Below are 22393 nucleotides of genomic sequence, written 5' to 3'. Positions count from 1 at the left end.
TATATTTCATAAAGATAGATGTTAATAAATTATCAGAGATATTGAAGGACGACGGGCTAACGAGTCCAACAGGAATGCGTTCTATGTTGGAATTAAAGTAAGTTTTCTGAACACGATGCCCTGGATATAGTCACATTCTTGTAAGCTAAGATAAAGGAGCTAATTTCTGGGAATAAAGGGCCAGCAGGGGCTCTGACGAACAGGAATACCCCAGCCATGCTTCCAGCTTTTTCCTTGGATGTGGTCAGAGCCCCTAACGTTTACCCCAAACTAACGCAATAGCTCATTGTGAAACAGTGCCGCTTTCACAGCTGCACGGGAGTAGTGAGACTTATAATTACACAAGGGGCACAATGCAAACGACAGCGTTTTAGAGGAATTATAATTGCCACGTGATCTGAGTGAACAACCCAATAGTTTAATAACAGAAATGTGATTCTCTATTTCTGAAGGAAAGTGAGCATAATTCAAACTAGTGAGTATTTTCTTAGCATGATATATTAATTCTTATTTGGGGAGTCTGACAATAAATTGCATTTTTTCCCTAAAATTCTGAATTCACTCCTTTAGAAAATGATTTCTATAATGATATACACCAACATGACAAAACTTTTTTATATGTTATAGTCATTAAAATATACATATGCATATATATAGAGCACTGAACAGATATGGAAAACCATGGTGTGTGTGTGTGTGTGTGTGTGTGTGTGTGTGTGTGTGTGTGTGTGTGTGTGTGTGTGTGTGTGTGTGTATATATATATATATATAGAGAGAGAGAGAGAGAGAGAGAGAGAGGGAGAGAGAGACATGGCCAAATACTGTTCTGTTTCATTTAATTAAATTCAACAAATATTTACTGGGTGTCTACTACTTGCAAGTCACCATGTTAGGTGATGCCTGTAGTAGATTTTAAGACACGTGAAGCTCACATCACCCACACGAAGCCAAACTTCAGGTAATATACTAAACCTTGAAAATACTCACAAGCAGAGCTCAAGCTGAATAATGAATAAGGGAAGAGGTAACCAGGAGAAAGGCTTGGGGAAATGGAAAAGGACCAAGGGAATGACTGCTCCCAGGCTTGGCAGGAGTTAGCGGAAGACTGGACCTCACCCCGTCCTCTTCACCTCAAGGTCCAAGATTCAGTTGTCATCCTGCTTTGTTTCCTTTACAAAGTGGAAAAAATAGGGTATTAATTTTCAGTGATAATAAAGCTTGTAGGACTCCCAAAAGATTTTCTTTCTCTTTTTAAATAAAATTTGATCTGCATTCGTATCTACAGTTTTTCTAAGTCATTCCCAGCATCACGCTGGATGAGACAGAAGCACCCAAGTCAAATGAGCAATGCTGGCGGGAAGCTAATTTATCAGAACATCGGGAAGCAAGCTAGCACCAGAGGTGAGAACAGTGAAGAGAAGATGAAGATAAGTATTTTAGAACTTGGCATTCCATTCCTTTTAGGACTTCTACTCTAAACGTATTTATAACGAATGTGTACATCCAGGAAAAGACATATAGTCAAGGAGTCTCCCCCGCTCTAAAGAACCAGCGCATCAGCGGAGAACAAAGCATCAGACTTGTTTCTGATGCAACCCACTGGGAGGGGGGAAAGCTGGCAGGACCTCGGTGTCACGAGCCACCCTGGGTCACAGGACCACCGAGCGAACCCCAGAGTTCTGAGGCCCCCCAGCACCTGGGTTCAGGCTGGAGTACACCCAGGGCACGAGCAGGCACCTATAGCCTCCCTGCGGAATCATTTAGATTCCGGAAAAGTATAAATCACTCTTCTCTCCAGGAAAGACACACGAGGGACCAGGTTGTCCAAAAATGCCCAAACATCCCCCGAGGTGACAGCGTGGCCCTTACAAGGAGCTGGAGCGTCATGGTTAGGAAACCTCCCGTGAAGGCGGCCCTGTCTTGGCCCTGATGGCGCCCTCACGACAGCTGAGGGCGCTGGGGAGGGCCCGGGGGCGCCCCTCACTGCCCACTCCCCAGCTGGGTCTGAGCCAGATTGCGGAGGAACAACCAAAACCAGGTCTCCTCCGTCTACTGCTTTGGTTTTAATCTCATTAGAGGACAAAACCAGCAACCATAAAGTCTCCGCTAAGAAGTCTGTATAGTTCTAACCGGCTCACTAATGGTTCAGTATTTCTGCTGCTCTACTGAAGAGTTCGCGTAAGCAAGAATTCTTTGCAAATGAAACGTGTTTTCAGTGATTATGACTTAGCTCCCATGTTTATAGTCTGTCTTAAAAAAGGAATTACACTCTGATGAGTCATACCTCTGTTCCCGTAATTTTTCTGGATAGAAACCAAACTTGCATTGGCTCTTTTTTGCCCTTCATGGACACTGGGCCTCTGTGCTCCAAATGGAATTGTGGGTCTGAATTTTCTGGTGTCATGAGACATCTAAAGGGGACAGGGAACAGGGAGAGAAACGTGGAGCATGGCTGCACAGAGAAAGTGACACACATCAAAGCTATTTAAAGGTACCTTGAGGTTTTAGTAACAATGATCATAGCAGAAACTCCTAAGATGGTGAAGAATCACTTAAATTGGAAATACTGACACCATCTTCTCAAATAAATAATAAATAATCCTAAGAGCAGAGGTGATAAATGTTAAAGGTAATAAAAGCACCCAGGGAATTAAAACACACGCAAAGAGACGTTCTTCAAGTCAGTAAATACCTAGATGCGTCTCTTACCTGTATGTATATTCAGACACATTTATTTTTCCTTTTTGTCCAGTGGTTTCTGTTCGGCTTGTGAGGTTGACAGTATTTCCAAAAAGACAATAGCGAGGCATCCTCTGTCCTATGACACCGGTGACTACCTCCCCTGTGTGAACCCCTATCGTTATCTGCAGAAATCAAAGCTCTGCCTTAATAAATTCAATACTATGAATTATTGCTTCCTCTATATTAAAGAATAATGCAGAGTCATCATATAAAAATCATAAGAATTCCCTAGAACTCCAAGCATATTACAGACAAAAACCCTCACAGAAATCTTTCAAGAGAAACATTCTTTTTGTCAAGTTTGAAGCTTTCAAAGATGTGAATCTGGCAACTTACATGAGACACAGGAAAGAGATTTTAAAAAATAAACCAGAAGGGACAGGGGTTTTTATCTCATCCTCATGACTTTCAGTACACGGAACAAAGAAGATTTCAAACAGGTGGACAGGTTTCCCATTTCTATGGAAGAATGTAATACAATGGGTTCAATACAATATGAGTCTTTGTTTATACAGATGGCCAAAAGGCACAAGAAAAGATGCTCAACATCGCTAATTACTAGAGAAATGCAACTCAAGATTGCAACGAGGTATCACCTCACACCAGTCAGAACAGCCATCATTAAAAAGTCTACAAATAACAAATGCCGGAGAGGGTGTGAAGAAAAGGGAACCCTCCAACACTGGTGGTGGGAATGTAAACGGGTGCAGCCACCATGGAGAACAGTATGGAGGTTCCTTAAAAAAACTAAAAGTAGAGCTGCCATAGGACCCAGCAATCCCACTCCTGGGCATATACCTGGAGAAAACTATAATTTGAAAAGATACATGCACCCCAGTGTTCACTGCAGCACTATTCACAATAGCGAAGACATGGAAGCAACCTAAGTGTCCACTGAAGGATGGATAAAGAAGATATGGTGCATATATACAATGGAATATTACTCAGCCATAAAAAAGAATGAAATAATGCTATCTGCAGCAACATGGATGAACCCAGACATTATCATACTCAGTGAAGGAAGTCAGACAAAGACAGATATCATGTGATATCACCTATATGTGGAATCTAAAATATGACACAGACGAACATATCTACGAAACACAAACAGATTCACAGACATAGAGAACAGATATATGGTTACCAAAGGGAAAAGGGAGAGGGAGGATAAATCAGGAGGAGTTTGGGATTAACATACACACACAACTCTATATAAAATAAATAACCAACAAGGATCTATAGTATAGCACAGGGAACTATATTCAATATCCTGTATTAAACCATAATGGAAAAGAACATGAAAAAGAATACACGTTATATATGTGTAACTGAACCACTTTTCTGTACAGTAGAAACACAACATTGTAAATTATACTTCAATTTAAAAAACATTAAAAATCTTAGTCTTTGTTGTCAAGATGTTATTCCTTGTACATAATTAATGATTAGCTGGTCAAGAATATAAATCAGTTGTCCAAAAGGTGTATTACTACCATTATAATATCTGTTTTATCTACTAACCTGAACAGATTCACCATCTACCTGGACCTGGCCGGCAATTTCCATCATGTCCAAAGCCAGGTGGCAAATGGAACGTGCATGGTGGATGCAGGGCTCTGGTAACCCACTCACCGTCATGTACTTATCACCGACCGTTTCCACCTAGCAGGGCACAGATTGGTCAGTACAAACGTGACTGTTTCACTTGCTACCCTTACACAGAACACGTTCTTCCAATTGCTATCAATAACTTTCAACTTTCCTCCCCTGAACCTCTTAAAATTCTGATACCTTCAGCTCCAACAAGAAGAAACGTCATTATTTGAAATGTACACATCTGGCACTTGGAGTCTGATCACAGGCATTATTTTTCCTCTAGTTAAGTCCCGGTTTCTCAGCTCAGATATGCTTACTACCCAGTAGAACAATTTACTGCCCTATTTCCCCTTAAAACACTGATGGTTGGATGGGCCAAAGCTCCACTGCCCCCAGTTCAGTGATTTATCCTGGTCATTAACCACAGATTTTTATGATGTGCTCACCAAGTGCTACACTGTTCCTCGGAAAAAGACTATAAAATAAATAGTCCTTGTGATACTTCTATGACTCCAGATGCCTGGGGGTGGTTTAGTTCACATTCTTGCCTTTACGAAGCAATATTCCACTGACTTCATTTTTCCAATATTATATTTGTTACTAACTGAAACCAAGGGCAGAAATGCCTTATAAACGTTTCCCTTCAAGCTGATGCTATCTAGAAGCAGGTCTGAGTCCCCTTCTTATGCTCCATGGCTTCTTTACTGTGCAAATCACTTTTACCTTTCAGTAAAAATGTCGCTTGCAGACCAACGACACGAATGCCATGTTTATATTATGTGTGATAAACCACCTGCACGGATTTAACATTTTATTTTAACTAGGGAATCGTCTGTTCCATTCATTTGGGTTACAAGGAAGAGAATGTTTTAGAACGAGAGGTATCATTTAAGGAAATGGTAAATAACGAAGGCATGAGAGCTGCCCGTACCAAGCCTGCAGGGCTACAGTCAGGGAATGGCACTGCATTAGGGCAGGACCCGGACTTGCCTTATAAACAAATGGATTTTTCCGGGAATCCGTCAGAGTGTCGAATCTGGTATAGAGGTCGTTGAGGAGGTTGACAATCTTCATGGCCCCTTCCCCAGACGCATGCTTGCTGCAGAAGGCGTTGAAGCCCACGATGCCGCTGAAGAGGATGGTCACGTTGTCGTACCTCTTCGCGGGCACCGGACGCTTGTGCCTCAGCTCGTTGGCCACGGACGGAGGAAGGACAGAGTACAGCAACCTGTCCAGAGGGGTGAGGACAAAGCCACAGTGAGAGATGCTGAGAGCAGCTTCAGTGCCTCTCCGGCCCACTTCGTAGACTTCAATGCCATGTGCGCTGTGCAGGCTTGGGTTCTGACAGGACACCCGCTATTAGCCATCTTTGTAAGTCAAGTCGAGAAAATATAAATAATTGGTTTGTTTTAATCCCACAGAACATCCCCAAATCCAAACCAGTTCAAAGCAAATCAAAATAAGCCAAACGAAACAGAGGACTGACACCGGGAAGTCAAAGTTTTCTTGCGTGGTCTTGTGTGTCGACGCTCCTGCTGGGATATTCACAGGGTGAAAGAAGCCATTCAAGCACTTAGCACTGTTTGGATCCCACAAAACCAGGGATACGTTCACCTCTCAGGGATAAGCCATCTGCCTCAACGTTTGTCATCTGACGTGAAAAGCAGATTTCCCCAACAAGGACCTACTGTACAGCTCAGGGAACTCTACTCAATATCCTGTAAAAACCTTTAACAGAAAAGAATCTGAAAACGAATATGTATATATGTATATATAACTGATTCACTTTGCTGTGCACCTGAAACTAACACAACATTATAAATCAACTATACTTCAATGAAAGAAAGAAAGGAAGGAAGGAAGAAAGAAAGGGCAGATTTTTCTGTTTCATTCCTGCCTCACTCCTTCATGGAAGAAACGGATAAAGCAGGTAGAAATTGGTCTAGACAAGAAAAGATCCTATTTCCGTTGACAATCCTGAGACCACGCTGACGGGACCAGGGGCTCTGGGGAGCAGGGAGAGTGGTGAGCACACGGGAGGGGTGAGAGCTGAGCAGAGAAGCGGAAGCAGGCAGACCTGCGGTTCCTTGACGTGACGGCGCACAGGAGTAGCCACCACCTCCGAGCCTCTTCCTCCCCTAAGCCAGACGGCACCCGTGCCAAGGTTAAGGTGCAGAATGGTGCTGAGGTCTCAGTTTTTCGCTACCTTTAGTGGAATTTATTCAGTGTTTCACTTTTCACTTTCAAACAGAGAACATTTTATACAACATTTTAAAGCTGTATTTGAATATTAAATGTGACCAGTACAACTACTTCATTTCAACAAAAATTCACAGTGAATGTTTATAATTAAATCACCTTGAAAACCAAACACCAACGAAGATGGAAACCTTGGTGGTTTTCTAATATAACAGCCGAGCAGGGTCCGAGTAACTCAGACTTACAAATCCAGGTGACTGTGAGCCTTGGTGCTAAGTGCTATCTTACAAGCTCCATAAAATGTCTTATTTTTCATGGTGGAAGCTGTGCCACAGACTGATAAATATACATTTTGAGTGGTTTCTCGAGCAGTAGGAGGAATCTGACTGGCCCACCTCATCCCACATACTTTTGGAAATTTGCCAAATACCGGACCACTTCAGGGGTTCCCTTCAGGGCTGTGAGGAAAGTAAAGTGGTGTCGAAGAAACTAGTTTTCAGCTACATTATACAAAGTAGGAGAAGGGCAGGAAGAAGCTAGGGATGAAGACAGACATTTACGTGGATTCTCTATCCATCTAGCTGCCAATAAACAGTTAATTGCTGTGTTTACCTGTGGGCACAGCATCCAACCACAGGCAACACACACACATCAATGCAAGAAAAGGACAGGAAGTGGTGCTGTTACCAACCCTATGGTGTCAAGTAGAGTGACACAGTTCCTACACGAAGGAGGATGAGGTCAATTCTCCAAGACAGCTTCCTATTATACAAACGTTAAAAATGAACACGCAAGACCACCGGAAAAATTCTCTTACAAAAGTCAGTGATTTCATGCCTTTAATTGATTTTAATTAATATACTCAAGCAAGGCCAAGCAGTATGCACAATGTGTATCTGTTTAAATGAATTACTTGAAAACGAAATACCATCTTAAATGTTACTTGCCCAGTAGTTCATAATTTAATCCCATTCGTAGAAAAATAACAGTTTTGTGTTTTGATACCTTTGTTCATGTATCAAATTACAGATGCAATTGCTGTCATCACGGATGACACTACAGTCTGTCAGACTCACACCTGCCGAACTCACAAATAATTTGGAGTCCAAGAACAGAACGCTTTGAAAATATAATGGCCAAATCTAAGTTCAGTGTTCTGTGTCCCCCAGCACCTGGGCAGCCCTGGCATCTAGAGATGCTCGGCACACCTCTTGTGTGAAGAACTGGATGAACGGGTAGTTGGACTTGAAATACGCACTTGAATTATTCTTCTAATGACTTCCAGAGACATGCTTTAGCGTATATTCTTCCAGCTTGGTTTGTAAAATTACTATTAGGACTGACTGATTTCTGTGTGCGTAACTTCTATTGAAGTGATGTGTTCGACTTTACCTAGGACTCCAGACCTACGGCAGGTCCCACGCCTCGGAGTCCTGTTATAGGGAAGAACCTCTGTGTTCTATTACAAGCTAATCACTAACGGGGTGTTGCTTATCGGATTAAATTGTACACGACGGCCCATCTCTGGGAACCCTGCTCCCCAGGTCATGAGCCTTAAGCTAAATACCTTTGTTTAGCTCCCAGGAAACAGACTAACCAGGTTCACCAGGGAGCGGCCGCAGGAAGACATTCACACCTCCCAGCCCCAGACGCTGCCAGGAACCAGGAAGTGCTTAGCTTTAGCCCCACCCCTTTGGCGGGTCCCACCCACCTTTGGCTTTAGCCCCGCCCCTTTGGCTGGTCCCACCCCCTTCGGCTGGTCCTGCCCCTTTTAGTACAAAAGGAGCCCGAATTCTAACTCAGGCCAGATGGTCGTTTGGGACACGAGCCCGCCATCTTCTGGGCCTGCCCTCTTTCCGACTACGATCGCTGTTCCTTGCCCCAGCAACTTGTGTCTGGATATACGGGCCTGCTGCGCAGCGAGCAGCCTGACGGTCAGTCTTAACTACGGCAGGGCCACCGGCTACCACGCAGGCCAGCCCTGCCAGCCCTGCCCGCCCTCGTTAAGCACAGGGCACGTGCTTACGTGTCTGTCTTCTTCTTTTCATCTTCCAGGGCGCGCAGTGTGAGCTGCAGCCTGTCCGTGAGGATTTCCAGCTCCTGGGTCAGCTTGTACTCCTCTCGGAACTGCTCCCCCAGCAGCACGAGGTCCCGCGTGGCATCGTGCAGGGGGATGTCGCTCAGGTACAGCCCTCGCCGGGTCAGGTCGTCCAGGTTCATGACACTGTCACAGGGAGAAGGAGGCACTGTCAGTCCCCAGGGTCCCCACGGTAACACTGCCCTGGCTCCTGTCCAGGAGTCTAATCCCGCCGCCTGCCATTCAGCAGGTCAGGCGGAAGAAGATTTGGAGAAAAGCGAGAGGAATGTGCTTCATTCTTCTCAATATTTAAACATCTGTCAAAAGAGCAGTGAACCTGACATGCAGTGAACCTGACATGCAGTGGACCTGACATGCAGTGAACCTGACATGCAGTTTTGCCAAATGGCACTAAGGCCATCAGCCTAAATTAAAAGATAATGTGAAAAACTGCCCTACGAAACCCGCTCGGGTTTTTAACACAAGCCTGTTATACTTATTGCCACAGTTTTCCCTCATTATGAAGAGATGAAGAAAAAGTTATCTTTCCTCTCTTTAACAAGGATAACAGTGTTTCTTCTGAGAAGCTAGTTCATTGTTGCCTTAGGGGTTCTATGACGTAACTAGGCATCTTCTCTTTCACAGACAATGATGAAAGGTTTACAGCCTGATTTATGACCCATCTTCAACATGACTTTTCTGTACTCATGACTTTCTAACATGCACTTTCTATTCTGCTCTTACTTCTGGCTCTAATTTCTTCTACTACTCGTATTTTCTTTGACAAATTTTCTCATTTATTTGAAACAGTATTTGCTCTTGCTGAATTTGACTAGTCATTCTTAGAACAACGTGATATTTATCGATTTGGTGAAGATCTACCAGTAAAAAGTTGACTTTTAAAAAAATTTAGTATTTGGTTAAAATGTCTGAAGGTTACATTCTTGGTTTGAATTCTTTAAATGCAAAGTAATTATTTCCAGTTGTGCATAATAATAATTTCTCTAAAATGACATAACTGTGTTGTGACTTTACTAAAGAAATTGGGATTAATAAAATGTTTCCCTGCAATATATTCTCAGCAGAAATGTCCATAAATCAAAGCAAAAGTTAGCATGCTAATAAAGAAAAATAAAATGATCAGTTTACTATTGACACACACCCTTCAGGAAAGAGGCCAGCTCATCCAGCAAAGGGTCTACAAGACCTGCCAGTGAGCAGAGGAAAAATGACTATAACTGTAAAACGAAAATGAAGGGTTCAAATGCTCATACTGAGTGAGAAAACTTAATCAAATTACGTCTCATTGTTCTCAAAACATATTTATTATTTTAATGAGCTATTATTTTTTTCCTGTTTTTTTCTTAACATCTTTATGGGAATATAATTGTTTTACAATGGTGTGTTAGTTTCTGCTGTATAACAAAGAGAATCAGTTATATGTATACTTATATCCCCATATTCCCTCCCTCTTACATCTCCCTCCCACCCGCCCTACCCCACCCCTCTAGGTGGTCACAAAGCACAGAGCTGATCTCCTGTGCTATGCGGCTGCTTCCCACTAGCTACCTATTTTACATTTGGTAGTGTATATATGTCCATGCCACTCGCTCACTTCGTCCCAGCTTACCTTCCCCCTCCCTGTGTCCTCAAGTCCATTCTCTACATCTGCGTCTTTATTCCTGTCCTGCCCCTAGGTTCTTCAGAACCATTTTGGTTTTTTTTTGTTTTTTTTTAGATTCCATATATATGTGTTTTCATACGGTATTGGTTCTTTTTATGGCTGAGTAATATTCCATTGTATATACGTGCCACATCTTCTTTATCCATTTGTTTGCTGATGGACATTTAAGTTGCTTCCATGTCCTGGCTATTGTAAATAGAGCTGCAATGAACATTGTTGTACATGACTCTTGGAATTATGGTTTTCTCAGGGTATATGCCCAGCAGTGGGATTGCTGGGTCATATGGTAGTTCTATTTTTAGTTTTTTAAGGAACCTCAATACTGTTCTCCATAGCGGGTGTATCAATTTACACTCCCACTAACAGTGCAGGAGGGTTCCCTTTTCTCCACACCCTCTCCAGCATTTGTTTGTAGATTTTTTGATGATGGCCATTCTGACCGGTGTGAGGTGATACCTCATTGTAGTTTTGATTTGCACTTCTCTAATGATTAGTGACGCTGAGCACCTTTTAATGTGTTTGTTGGCAATCTGTACACTTTCTTAGGAGAAATGTCGATTTACAGCTCATTTTTGGATCGGGTTGTTTGTTTTTTTGATATTGAGCTGCATAAGTTGCTTGTATATTTTGGAGATTAATCCTTTGTCAGTTGCTTCATTTGCAAATATTTTCTCCCATTCTGAGGGTTGTCTTTTAGTCTTGTTTATGGTTTCCTTTTCTGTGCAAATGCTTTTAAGTTTCATTAGGTCCCATTTGTTTATTTTTGTCTCCATTTCCATTTCTCTAGGATCAAAAAGGATCTTGCTGTGATTTATGTCATAGAGTGTTCTGCATATGTTTTCCTCTCAGAGTTTTATACTGTCTGGTCCTACATTTAGGTCTCTAATCCATTTGGAGTTTACTTTTGTGTATGGTGGTCCAGATTCTTCTAATTTCATTCTTTTACATGTAGCTGTCCAGGTTTCCCAGCACCACTTATTGAAGAGGCTGTTTTTTCTCCACTGTATAGTCCTGCCTCCTTTATCAATGATAAGGTGTCCATATGTGCGTGGGTTTATCTCTGGGCTTTCTATCCTGTTCCATTGATCTATATTTCTGTTTTGGTGCCAGTAACTGTTTTCCTCTTGGGGTTATTTATTTTGTAAGTAAAACTGCTTTCAGTTGATCTCATTTCGTGTGAGTACTGGTTTCTCTATAGACATGAGCAGGTCCCATATGACAACGGGTGAGTGTGTCACTATGTAGCCAATTTCTGCATATGGTGATTAGCAAGTAGACTCTAAATTTCCTGCTTCTATTTCCAAAGAAACCTTCCTCTCCGTGAGTAGAAACTGTCCCTATTGAGAAGCTGTCATTCTACCGATGCTCAACTTGGAAAGAGGCCGAAGGAAGAACACTTATTTATAGCAGTTGAAGATATATAGTTAGATCAATGGAGTTTATTAATAAAAAATATAAAGAGTTTATATTCCCTAATTTTGTCTCTTTTATTTTCGTAATATGTATTCTCAGGGGAAAACCCCATCATTAGTCTTATAGAGTCTTTAATACCATATTAATAATTTCCAAGGAACGTGTTACAAAATTCATTTGATTTTTCAGAAATTTTAAGACAATATCTTTAAATGAAAAGTGATCAATTGGACTTTAAACTAAATTTTTAATCAACAGCCCACCAAAACATCCTTTCTTGAGTGTTACTAAATAATGTGCATACATTTTGCCTGCACAAAGTTATAAATACACAAACTATCACCTAACAACAAGTTCTACAGTTATCTATGTCTACTGCCCTTAAGTAAATTTAGATATGTGTTTCTTATTCTAAATCCCCATGCATCTTTTAGTAGAATGCTTGTCACGTTGGGAAAACACCAACCTACAGTTTTACTTCCCTCTAATTAATTTATTAATTTATTTGTTTGTTATTTGTTTTACTTCCCTCTAATTAATTTATTAATTTATTTGTTTTTGGCTGCGTTGGGTCTTTGTTGCTGTGCACTGGCTTTCTCTAGCTGTGGCGAGCAGGGGCTGCTCTTCGTTGCAGTGCACGGGCTTCTCATTGTGGTGGCTTCTCTTGTGGAGCATGGGCTCTAGGCGCATGGGCTTCAGTAGTTGTGGCACGTGGGCTCAGTAGCTGTGGCTCGCAGGCTCTAGAGCGCAGGCTCAGCAGTAGTGGCTCACGCGCTTAGCTGCTCTGCGGCATGTGGGATCTTCCCGGACCAGGGCTCGAACCCATGTCCCCTGCATGGGCAGGCAGATTCTTAACCACTGCGCCACCAGGGAAGTCCCTATGTTTATTATAAATAACGTTATTTACATAAATGTCAACTTAAAACTATATTTTGAATAGTATATCTCACTTAAAGTAGTGAAATAGTTTTACTATAAAATAGCTTACATCCAGAAATCATTAGAAAAGTAACTTCTTGGTGCCAAATATAACCATGTATTTCTGCCATCGCATTACATGCTTTATAGGTTTGCTTATGGACATATGATGTGTCTTTGGAAGGTACAAAGCTACAGAGTTAGCTACCTTCAGATTAGGTATCCCCTGATCTAATGGCATAAACACTCAGCAAATTGACTAAGGTATGGCAAACAAAACAGAAGACATGACTCCTTCCGAGTTTATTGCAAATGTTCAATGAAGTTATCCTTGTTATAGAGAGGCATATAAGAAGAGTTGTGAAGTCTAAGCATACTTTGTAGAAAAAATTGAATAAAAAGATATTGGACTCCTTCGTTAGCGCCAGATGGGTACTTCTATCTATTATAATTCACCTCGAAGTGATTACCTTGGTGAGCACAGGAAAAGTATGCTGTCTGCTTCAGGTAAGTAGATCATCTGGCCCTTGAGCCGTAAGCAGCTGATCTCAGTGCCCGTCAGTTCATCCTCACACTCTGATTTCTCTACATCCAACAACCCTTCCTGGAAAAGGCAAGACACAACCGTCCACTCATGCCTTTGTCTCTACCTAACGACTCAGCCGAGAAGGACACAGAGACCCTCATTCCCACCAAGCCGTAAGGGAGAACATCGGCCCAGGTAGAACAGGAGAGGCGTTTCACCAGAGTCCGCCAGGTAACAAGCAGACAGCCTTACATCACTGCAGAAAAGCCAACTGACCGTTTCCTTTGAACCCAGAAAGACAGTAGCTGTGCTACTTTCACATCTTTATGGAAAGCTGCAGTGAGTCTTATTTCTGATTTTCCACCATGGCCACAGCACGTAATCCCAGGCTCTAGCAAAGACCAGACCCAGTGTCCCCATGCCCACCCCTACATGCACAGAGCAGCTGGAAGCAGCTGGTTCCAAATACAGGAAGCAGGTGCGGGGAAGACCTTTGTAGGTGGAGGGCGGAAGGGAGGATGAGCTTTGTCCTCTGGAACACTGGCTACATCAGCCCCAAGAACAGAAACTACGAGATCTGGGTACCACCAACTATCAACTGAATGAAAATGTTATCACGTGTATTTCCCCACAAAAATGCCCTGAAGAATAACAGACAATTTAGGGAACAACAAACCAGCGGCTTTGGGTGAAGTTTAAAAAATCTTTATTAGTTCCCCAGATTTCTAAAATAGGAGTCTGTAGCTGTATATTGAGTAAAAGCTGTTGGTTTCATCGTGTGCACCCGGGCAGCCTGGGCGAGGCCTTCTCCAAACTCTCACGCGTTTATTCTAACCAGAGGAGAGGGTCCCACTTCCCTACAGGCAAACCCCAAATCAGCACCGTTGCCTTTGAAATAGGACTCCCTTCGGGCTCTGGTGTTTCTCTCTCTACACCTTCTGCATCTCACAGAATGTTTTCGCAGCTAATTATCCCTGTGGAACACTTCTAATCTGTAACAGACCTTACTTTCTCACATTTACTGAAATAATATCTCAATTACCTTGCTTCTCAGTACGAAGACCGTATTGATGTGTGAGAGGATCCCATGGAAACTGATGTCAATATGAGGACGGACCAGCGAGAAGACAGACAGGAGGCTGCAGGTCCCAGGCTGGAGCTAAAATGCAGATGAAAACAAAAGGATACTTAGTCAATAATTCTTATGATCTGATAGTAGTTATTAGATCAGACCAGCTCAACAGCACTTGAACATAGAAAATCGTAATTATTTCGTAGGAAAGTGACCTCAACTGTGGACTCACAGCATCATCTAAGCAGCTTGGCAACTAAATGAACATCCAGTAGTTGCCTGAACATGAAACCTAATATGGAATCAGGGGACTAATATTCAAATATAAGCTAATCTAAACAAGAGAAGAATTTTTGAAGAAAAAAGAATGGAACTTAGCTTTTAAATTGTAGCATGAGGTGTTAGATGTCCACAGCCTAAAATGAAATTTAAATAGCAAAACCACCCACGACACTCATAGTTTATCGGGAGACGGCTAATTATCAATAAAAGGGAAAGTGGGTGACTGCTTACACTAAGTGATGTTCATCCACCCTCTAGCCTCACAGTATAACAAGGGGAGAGCAGGCCAAGAGGGACGTGACACAGTCAACGTCATCAATGGAGGAGAGGCAGAGGCAGCATAACAGCCCAGTCCACACATGGTTCTGCCTCCAGATTTACGGGTTCATGCCAGATCCCATGGGAGTTCATCCTGAATTAAGAGTCCTTAATTACAAGCAAAAAGTATCTCTAGACACATGTCATGTGCAATTCCAAAAGTCAGAAACGGAGAGAAAAGAAAAAGTAGGAAGAGAGGACTTGACAACAGGTCAGAATAAGAAGATAATATAATAACAATAATAATACTACAAGTCAAACGTACATTCCTGGCATCACCCAACTGCTGTCCTTTGATGCTTTTTCTACTAAACCCCACGGTAACCTCTATCGCTTTCCTCTTTGGTGTATTTTAAATTCCTTCCTTTTCCCTGCAAATGTCAGTGGTTGATTTTGAAAGTTATTTTCAGACAGTAGATATTCAGTGACTATTTGCTCCATGTTGAATAAATTAAGTGAAAACTGATTGTTACTGGAAAGTTACTCACTTCCTCATTAAAACAAGTACACTATTCCCACAGAATTCTCCCACTGCCCTTGTGATTAAAACAGAAAAAAATAAGTAGCTGTCCTAGGCAAAGCTGCAGTATGCTGAAACACACTTAGTGTGCAGTTACGGAACTTCCGTGACGTACAGTGTGCTCCACGTTACCTGATACATAAGCAAAGGGTTAAAGGTATGAATGGTCACCTGTAACGATAGTGTCTTTGTGGCCTTCTGTCTCAGGCCCCAAGGGAGTGTGATGTACTCTTACCTGGGGAAGGACTCTGTAGATGGCATTGCCACACTGAGTGACCACGAGATCCCGGTTGAATATGATGTGAAAGGGAAAAGCTTTGCAGAAGGTATATGGGCTGATGCGTGATTCCTGGGTACCATTTTCTTCAAATCTGTCAAGATCTTCATAAAAATCCTCTTCTTTTGACTCTTTTTCTTCAATCAAAAATTGAGTATGATCACATTCTTCGTTTCTTTGCTGAATAACCTGGATGCCAAAAGGGGAAATGGTGTTAATTGTCTGCATTTAGTTGCAATACCTAAATAGCTAAGAAACTGGTGATGAGAACTTCCCTTAGCAGGTTAATTTTAAAAATTCAACATATGCAAACATATATGCCTAACATAGAAAACTATTTCTGGACATTGACTTATGAAATCTGAAGACTGACTAAGTATATTCACAGAAAGATAGCAAATCTGGTACGAATCCCCTAGTGGTCCATGCAGCCTCTTTGGTAGAATTTGGGGGAAAGCACCCCATTGTCCTGGTGGGCTCAGCACCCCTCAGCCAGGCACACGTACAGTAGACGCCCTACACATCATACAGAGTGGTATGTTTAATATGGTCAAAAATGACACGCACAAACAGGGAAATGAAACGACAGAAATACGTATTTAATATGCCATGTCATTTTTTTATCCATCCATCGGCAAGTATATAAAAATTACAGTACCACATGAGGTAGGATACAGAAGAAGAGTCATTTCACATGCCACCAATGGGGTATTTTGACTAATGTTTCTGAAGAATAGATCGGCAAAATGCATAAAAATCCCCCCTCCCCAAATTACCTTTTTTGATTTAATTCCAAATCTAGGACTTTATTCTATGGGAGTGATCATGATCATGAGCGAAGCTCTCTAAAGAATAACTACATTTCTAAATATTATTCACAGGCAAATAAATGATTAAGCTTTAAAAAAGATTTTTCCTTTCGAGTTTAAGAAACTTCAACCAACACATCCTCTTATAAAAGGAAAAAACCATATCTCAAATTGTGCCCAGATCAAAATGGGAAATAGCGGAATGAATATTTCTTCAGTTGCAGCTAAATGAAGGCAAAACATTGCTCTTTCTCACTTTTTTCCTTAGTTCACTGCAGCCAACTCTGACACTTAAGAACAAATCTCAATTAATATGGACGCTATTGTATACGTTTTCCCAAATGTAGTTTCACGGTGAAATCAGGATATTACTACTAAAACTGTCACACTAATCTACTACACTGCTGAAAGATTAGTATTCTTATTTATGATTGGAAAATTCTGCCCCATGAAGATTAATTTCCCTAAAGTCTCATAAAACAAAACAATCTTAAAATTTTGATGTTCTGCTGTGTTTCCATTTCAGCTAGAAGAACTGAATTATATGCAACCTAAATTTACTAATGAATTCCTCAATTATACCCTTTTGCCTTGGTTAAATCAGCGAAATGAACAGCTTTTCTGATCATGTTTTTAACCTCTCCTTCGTATATCACCTTCATGACATGGTCCAATATTCCTGAAGTAGTTAAATTGTCTGGAGCTCTGGACCTATTAAACTTAGGGATTCAACATAAGAATACCTCAGGAAATTAAAACAGTGCCTTTGAAAAACATTAAATATACCAAATATAATTACCAAATGCAAATATTTCAGACATCAATATTGGAATACTTGAATAAATGAAGGTCACAAGACAACCCACATTGTGTAAGTGGGATGTATAAAGTGAACCCCATAATTATACAGAGCGCTACTGCTGTCAACCCCCCATACCAAAGGCTCTAATAACTACTGCTGTCAACCCCCCATACCAAAGGCTCTAATAACCGTGGCAACTGCAGTTTCCAAGGGTGCCCAGTGTATGCTGCTTTCCTGAAGTTTCTATGCCCTTACTTCTTGCTCAGCTTGGCTACGTAATGAACAAACCAAGAGCAGACCCAGTGTTTACAACCCCCGTGATACAGGCTCATGTACTATAAGTGAAGTGTTAGTTCGGTGTCAGGATCCAGAGCTGGAAATGAAAGGCGTATACAATTTTAACTGAATTCCAGTGAGATTCCTAATCACGGGTGAATTTCAATCCTTGACCCAAGTTTTTAAATGTCTCTGGATTTGATAATGTTACGTTATCCATACTCCCACTTTCTAGTTGTAGAGAAACTAAGGATGCACCTGGGGATCACGTAAAAAACGACACCAACTCTTGGAAGTAAAAACACCCGTGAAATCTCATGTGACATTACTAGATTAAATATACGGCATACTTTTCTAAATTAATCAATTTAAATGTTACAATTTCTATTTGTGTAATACTGTACTTAAAGTGTGGGCTTCCCACACATGTTAGAATGTAACTATAGATCTAATAAAGCACTGCCTGTTAGATTTTCCATAAAGAAAGCAAACCGGAATAGGGTACCCTCGGCCCACTTTTCTCAAACCTAGGGCCACTGAAAAATGTCTCTTGGGGCTGAGCACACAAAACACAGCTCCCTGGGAGCGACTCTCTGGATTAGAAATAAGGAAAAATGATAGCTCCCTTTACTGCACAGCTATTGTATCAGTACCTTGAAATTATCACTCAAAACTGACAGGGTGAATTAGCAACAGCAACACATTTTTTAAAGTCTGAGACCAGCTTCTTTTACCAAGTGATCTAATTTAAAAAAAAAAAAAAAAGCAAAGGTTTTAGCCCACAAAAATGAAATATTCAAACCACATTTCAGGGACAGACCAAAAAGTCCACACACACACACAAAAACCCAGTAAAATAATACTTCATCTCATATTACTTTAGAATGTGTCCATGTTACAGGGTTTTTTTTTGTATTCTGAAGGCCACAGCTCAGCCAGACAAAGGTCCTCCTGCTTCCCAGCTAGTGTGAGCTCACAGGAACTGCAAATTAAATTTCCCGTTGCCTTGAGCAATATATATAATTAGAAAGAAAAATCTGTTCCCACAAGGAAAAACTACCCTGTGTGTGCATTCCAAGCCAAATATAGAAGACTGCCAGTGTTACGGCTGGTACTACCTCTGCTGAGCGCCAGTAGCAGCGCTGATCAGGGGCCCGTTCAGAGCACCTTTCTAACACCCCGCATGTCACCTGTGCCCAGAAGAGCCCCAGGTACTGACCATTACCTTCATGTCTATTTCAGTGTCGTGGATCTGCTGAGCTACCGTCTTAATGATCCCGATGACAATGTCCTGCAGGCCTTCTCTCTCTGAGTAGTAGTGCAGGATGAGCCCTTTGCCCTTCTCTGCATCGGTGCACCTAAAGGAAGGTGCTCGCATGCCCGGGTAGATGGTAGCAAGGTGGTCGTGCAGGGCATCGAGGTTCTGCAAGGAAGGGGACAGAGTGATGAGTGGCAGCTGCCCTCAGGAGAGAAGGCTGAGGAAGCAGACTCAGGTCTGAGCTCAGGCGCCCACGGGCCACGCGAACGCGCACAGGGCACAGCCCTCCCTGCTGCATCCGGACGTCGGTAAGGCAAGAACCACAGAGAACTTGAAACTAAGGTGATGAAATTAAGAAGAACACCTGTGCGAATGGATAAAGAAGATGTGGTGCACACACACGCACGCACACACACACACACACACACGCACACACACACACACACACATAATGGAATACTGCTCAGACATAAAAAAGCATGAAATAATGCCATTTGCAGCAACATGGATGGACCTAGAGATGATCATACAAAATGAAGTACATCAAAGACAAATACCATATGACATCACTTATATGTGGAATTTAAAATATGACACAAAAGAACATATCTACGAAAGAGAAACAGGCTTACAGACATAAAGAACAGACTTGTGGTTGCCAAGGCGGGGCGGGGGGGAATGCACTGGGAGTTCGGGGTCAGCAGATGGAAACTACTGTGTATAGGACAGATAAACAACAAGGTCCTACTGTAGAGCACAGGGAACTGTATTCAATATCCTGTGATAAACCATAGTGGAAAAGAATATGAGGACTTCCCTGGTGGCGCAGTGGTTAAGAATCCGCCTGCCACTGCAGGGGACACGGGTTGGAGCCCTGGTCCAGGAAGATCCCACATGCCACAGAGCAACTAGGCCCGTGTGCCACAACTACTGAAGCCTGCGTGCCTAGAGCCCGTGCTCTTCAACAAGAGAAGCCACCGCAATGAGAAGCCCGTGCACCGCAACGAAGAGCAGCCCCCGCTCGCCGCAACTAGAGAAAGCCCGCGCGCAGCAACGAAGACCCAACGCAGCCAAAAATAAATAAATAAATAATAAACCTTTGCATTAAAAAAAGAATATGAAAAAGAATGTGTATATATATGATAACTGAATCACTTTGCTGTAGAGCAGAAATTAAGACGGCACTGTAAATCAACTATATTTCCATAAATTAAAAAAAAAGAAAAACATCTGTGACTGCTAACAGTGGAAATATTTTAAAGAAGGTAAACAAACAAGGGGCTGTAAAACGGATACCTGAAGCAGAAAAAAGAAACACAGTTATGAGCTAAGACAAAGGTATGCATATTTACAAGAGTTTGGGGCAGTTGTATATTTATGTTATGATAACCAGCATGGAATGCCCAAAGTGATCACATATTACACTTTGTTTCCACTATAATCCTAAAACTTGACTATTAATTCAAAAACTACATCAGAGTTATAAGCATATGAAAATATAAGCATACTCTTTGTGAAATAATATTTTAGTAATTAAAATTATTTTGGAAATTATATCAGTATAATTTCTTCATGTTCATTTATAGTCTCCAAGCAAGGTACAGCCTCATAGCTAACCTGTGAAACTGAACCTTTTGGAACTGAAGTCTTGGAAAACTAATAAATTTGCAAATAAATATTTTCTGTTCTGATAGCCTTGTGATTAATTTCTTTTTGATTAATTTAGAATGTACCAAATTCCCCACTTTCTTGTATTACTAATATTAAAAAAAATTTTGTTTAAAGATCACCAGAAGAAATGGTACAAACTATACTACTGACTGGGTGCAACATGGCTTTCCAACACTTAATTCATAATGCGTGTTGTGTGTGTGTGTGTTGCACAAATATAGTAGCGCACACACATAGCATAGCATGGTACAGGAGTTAAGAGCAAGGTGGCTAGAAGGAATAAAGACGGAGACGCAGAGAACAGACTTGAAGACACGGCGGGTATGGGGAAGCTCGGACCAAGTGAGAGAGTGGCATGGACATATATACACTACCAAATGTAAACTAGATAGCTAGGGGGAAGCAGCCTTACAGCACAGGGAGATCAGCTCGGTGCTTTGTGACCACCTAGAGGGGTGGGATAGGTAGGGTGGGAGGGAGGGAGACGCAAGAGGGAGGAGATATGGGGATATATGTATACGTATAGCTGATTCACTTTGTTATACAGCAGAAACTAACACACCATTGTAAAGCAGTTATACTCCAATAAAGATGTTTTAAAAAAACCCAAATATAAAATTAATCACTTATTATAAAAAAAAAATCAAGCTGACTTTGGGAATTTGCTGGTGGTCCAGTGGTTAGGACTCTGTGCTTTCACTGCTGAGGGCCCAGGTTAGATCCCTGGTTGGGGAACTAAGGTCCCGCAAGCTGAATGGTGTGGCCAAAAAAAAAGAAAAATGAAAAAAAATGCAACTATTTAAAAAATAACTAAATAATAATAATAAAAATAATCAAGCAAACTTGGATTTAAATCATGACACTGTCATTTCATGATAATGTAGCCAACCTACCCAACCTTTCTAAGGCTTGATTTCTTCTGATAAAATGGAGATAACTAAAGTGCTGTATACAAAGCATGAGCCCACCCCAGACGTAGCAGGCAAAATAACGGTGTCCCCGAGATTCCAGACCTCGGCCCTGTGAACATGCTACCTCACGCGGCAAGAGGGATTTTGCAAATGGCGCTAAGGTTACGGACCTTGCTTCGGAAGATTATGGTTGGGCCCCAGCCTAATCCCAGGAGCGACTGAGTCCTTAGGTGCCAAGACCCCTTCCTGGTTGCAGGGAGGGATGTGGGAACTGAGGAGGAAACAGGGTCTGAGGAACAGGACACCGCACGCAGGGCCTGGGGAGAGCCTGGGGCCTTACAAGCCTCCCGCCACCGCCCCCCTATGGCCGGTAAGGAAACTGGTCCACAGCCCTACGTCTGGCCCCGGGGGCTGAATTCTGCCTACACCCGAACGAGCGAGGAAATCTTCCCCATCCCCCATCCCCATCCGCAGCCCTGCTGGCCCCCTGACCATGGTCCAGGGAGACCCCTATGGCCTCCCAACCTACGCAAATGCAGGATAATAATGTGTGTTGTTTTAAGCACTTATGGTTGTGGGCATTTGTCATGGTAGCAGTAAAACAGCTAATTCACCAAATAGGAACCTGTCAATAACTGGTGATTATTACTAAAGAGAATGGGAAAAGCAAAACGATCTCAGGATGCCCTGAGCCTCGAGGCTCCTCTGAAAAGGAGGTGTGGAAAGGGGCCAAAACGGAAGGACGGTTCTCGTTCCAGATGTCTCAGAGACGCCAGTTTAGGGAAACAAGGATCCAGTAAGACGTCAGTTAGGACGCGGCGCGAGTATGGCAGGAGGTGGCTCCCTGAGGGCACGTGCGGCCCTGCGTCGCCAAACACTCATCCGTGCGCTGTCTGTGCAGCGCATAAAGCATGTGCACTGCGCATGCGTCATGCAGCTTGTGCGCTGCAGCCCGGGGCAGGGGGCAGGGCCGGCCCAGATCTGCACCACACGGACCCGGACTGTAAGCGGTTCATGGTTTAGCTCACAAACCAATGTGCAG

The 22393-nt window shown here is 42.2% G+C and overlaps 1 protein-coding gene across 4 annotated transcripts in view; it reads right to left on the bottom strand.

Annotated features, from left to right (window-relative positions):
- Window positions 1–776: 776 nt before the first annotated feature.
- GUCY1B1 (guanylate cyclase 1 soluble subunit beta 1) overlaps window positions 777–22393 on the bottom strand; it is a 46664-nt gene continuing 25047 nt past the window's right edge. For all 4 annotated transcript variants that reach the window (XM_060147497.1, XM_060147498.1, XM_060147501.1 and 1 more), the window contains 10 exons: window positions 18737–18934; window positions 15583–15813; window positions 14198–14314; window positions 13100–13233; window positions 8564–8761; window positions 5329–5566; window positions 4264–4404; window positions 2710–2864; window positions 2285–2411; window positions 777–1169 (listed from right to left, as the gene is read on the bottom strand). In XM_060147497.1, the coding sequence (XP_060003480.1) occupies window positions 1146–1169; window positions 2285–2411; window positions 2710–2864; window positions 4264–4404; window positions 5329–5566; window positions 8564–8761; window positions 13100–13233; window positions 14198–14314; window positions 15583–15813; window positions 18737–18934 (1563 nt within the window). In that variant the 3' untranslated portion in view covers window positions 777–1145. The remainder of the gene's footprint in view (window positions 1170–2284; window positions 2412–2709; window positions 2865–4263; window positions 4405–5328; window positions 5567–8563; window positions 8762–13099; window positions 13234–14197; window positions 14315–15582; window positions 15814–18736; window positions 18935–22393) is intronic.

This window comes from Lagenorhynchus albirostris, chromosome 4 (assembly GCF_949774975.1).
Source record: "Lagenorhynchus albirostris chromosome 4, mLagAlb1.1, whole genome shotgun sequence".
In the NCBI taxonomy this organism is placed as follows: domain Eukaryota; kingdom Metazoa; phylum Chordata; class Mammalia; order Artiodactyla; family Delphinidae; genus Lagenorhynchus; species Lagenorhynchus albirostris.
This window is presented reverse-complemented; position numbering and strand designations above follow the sequence as displayed.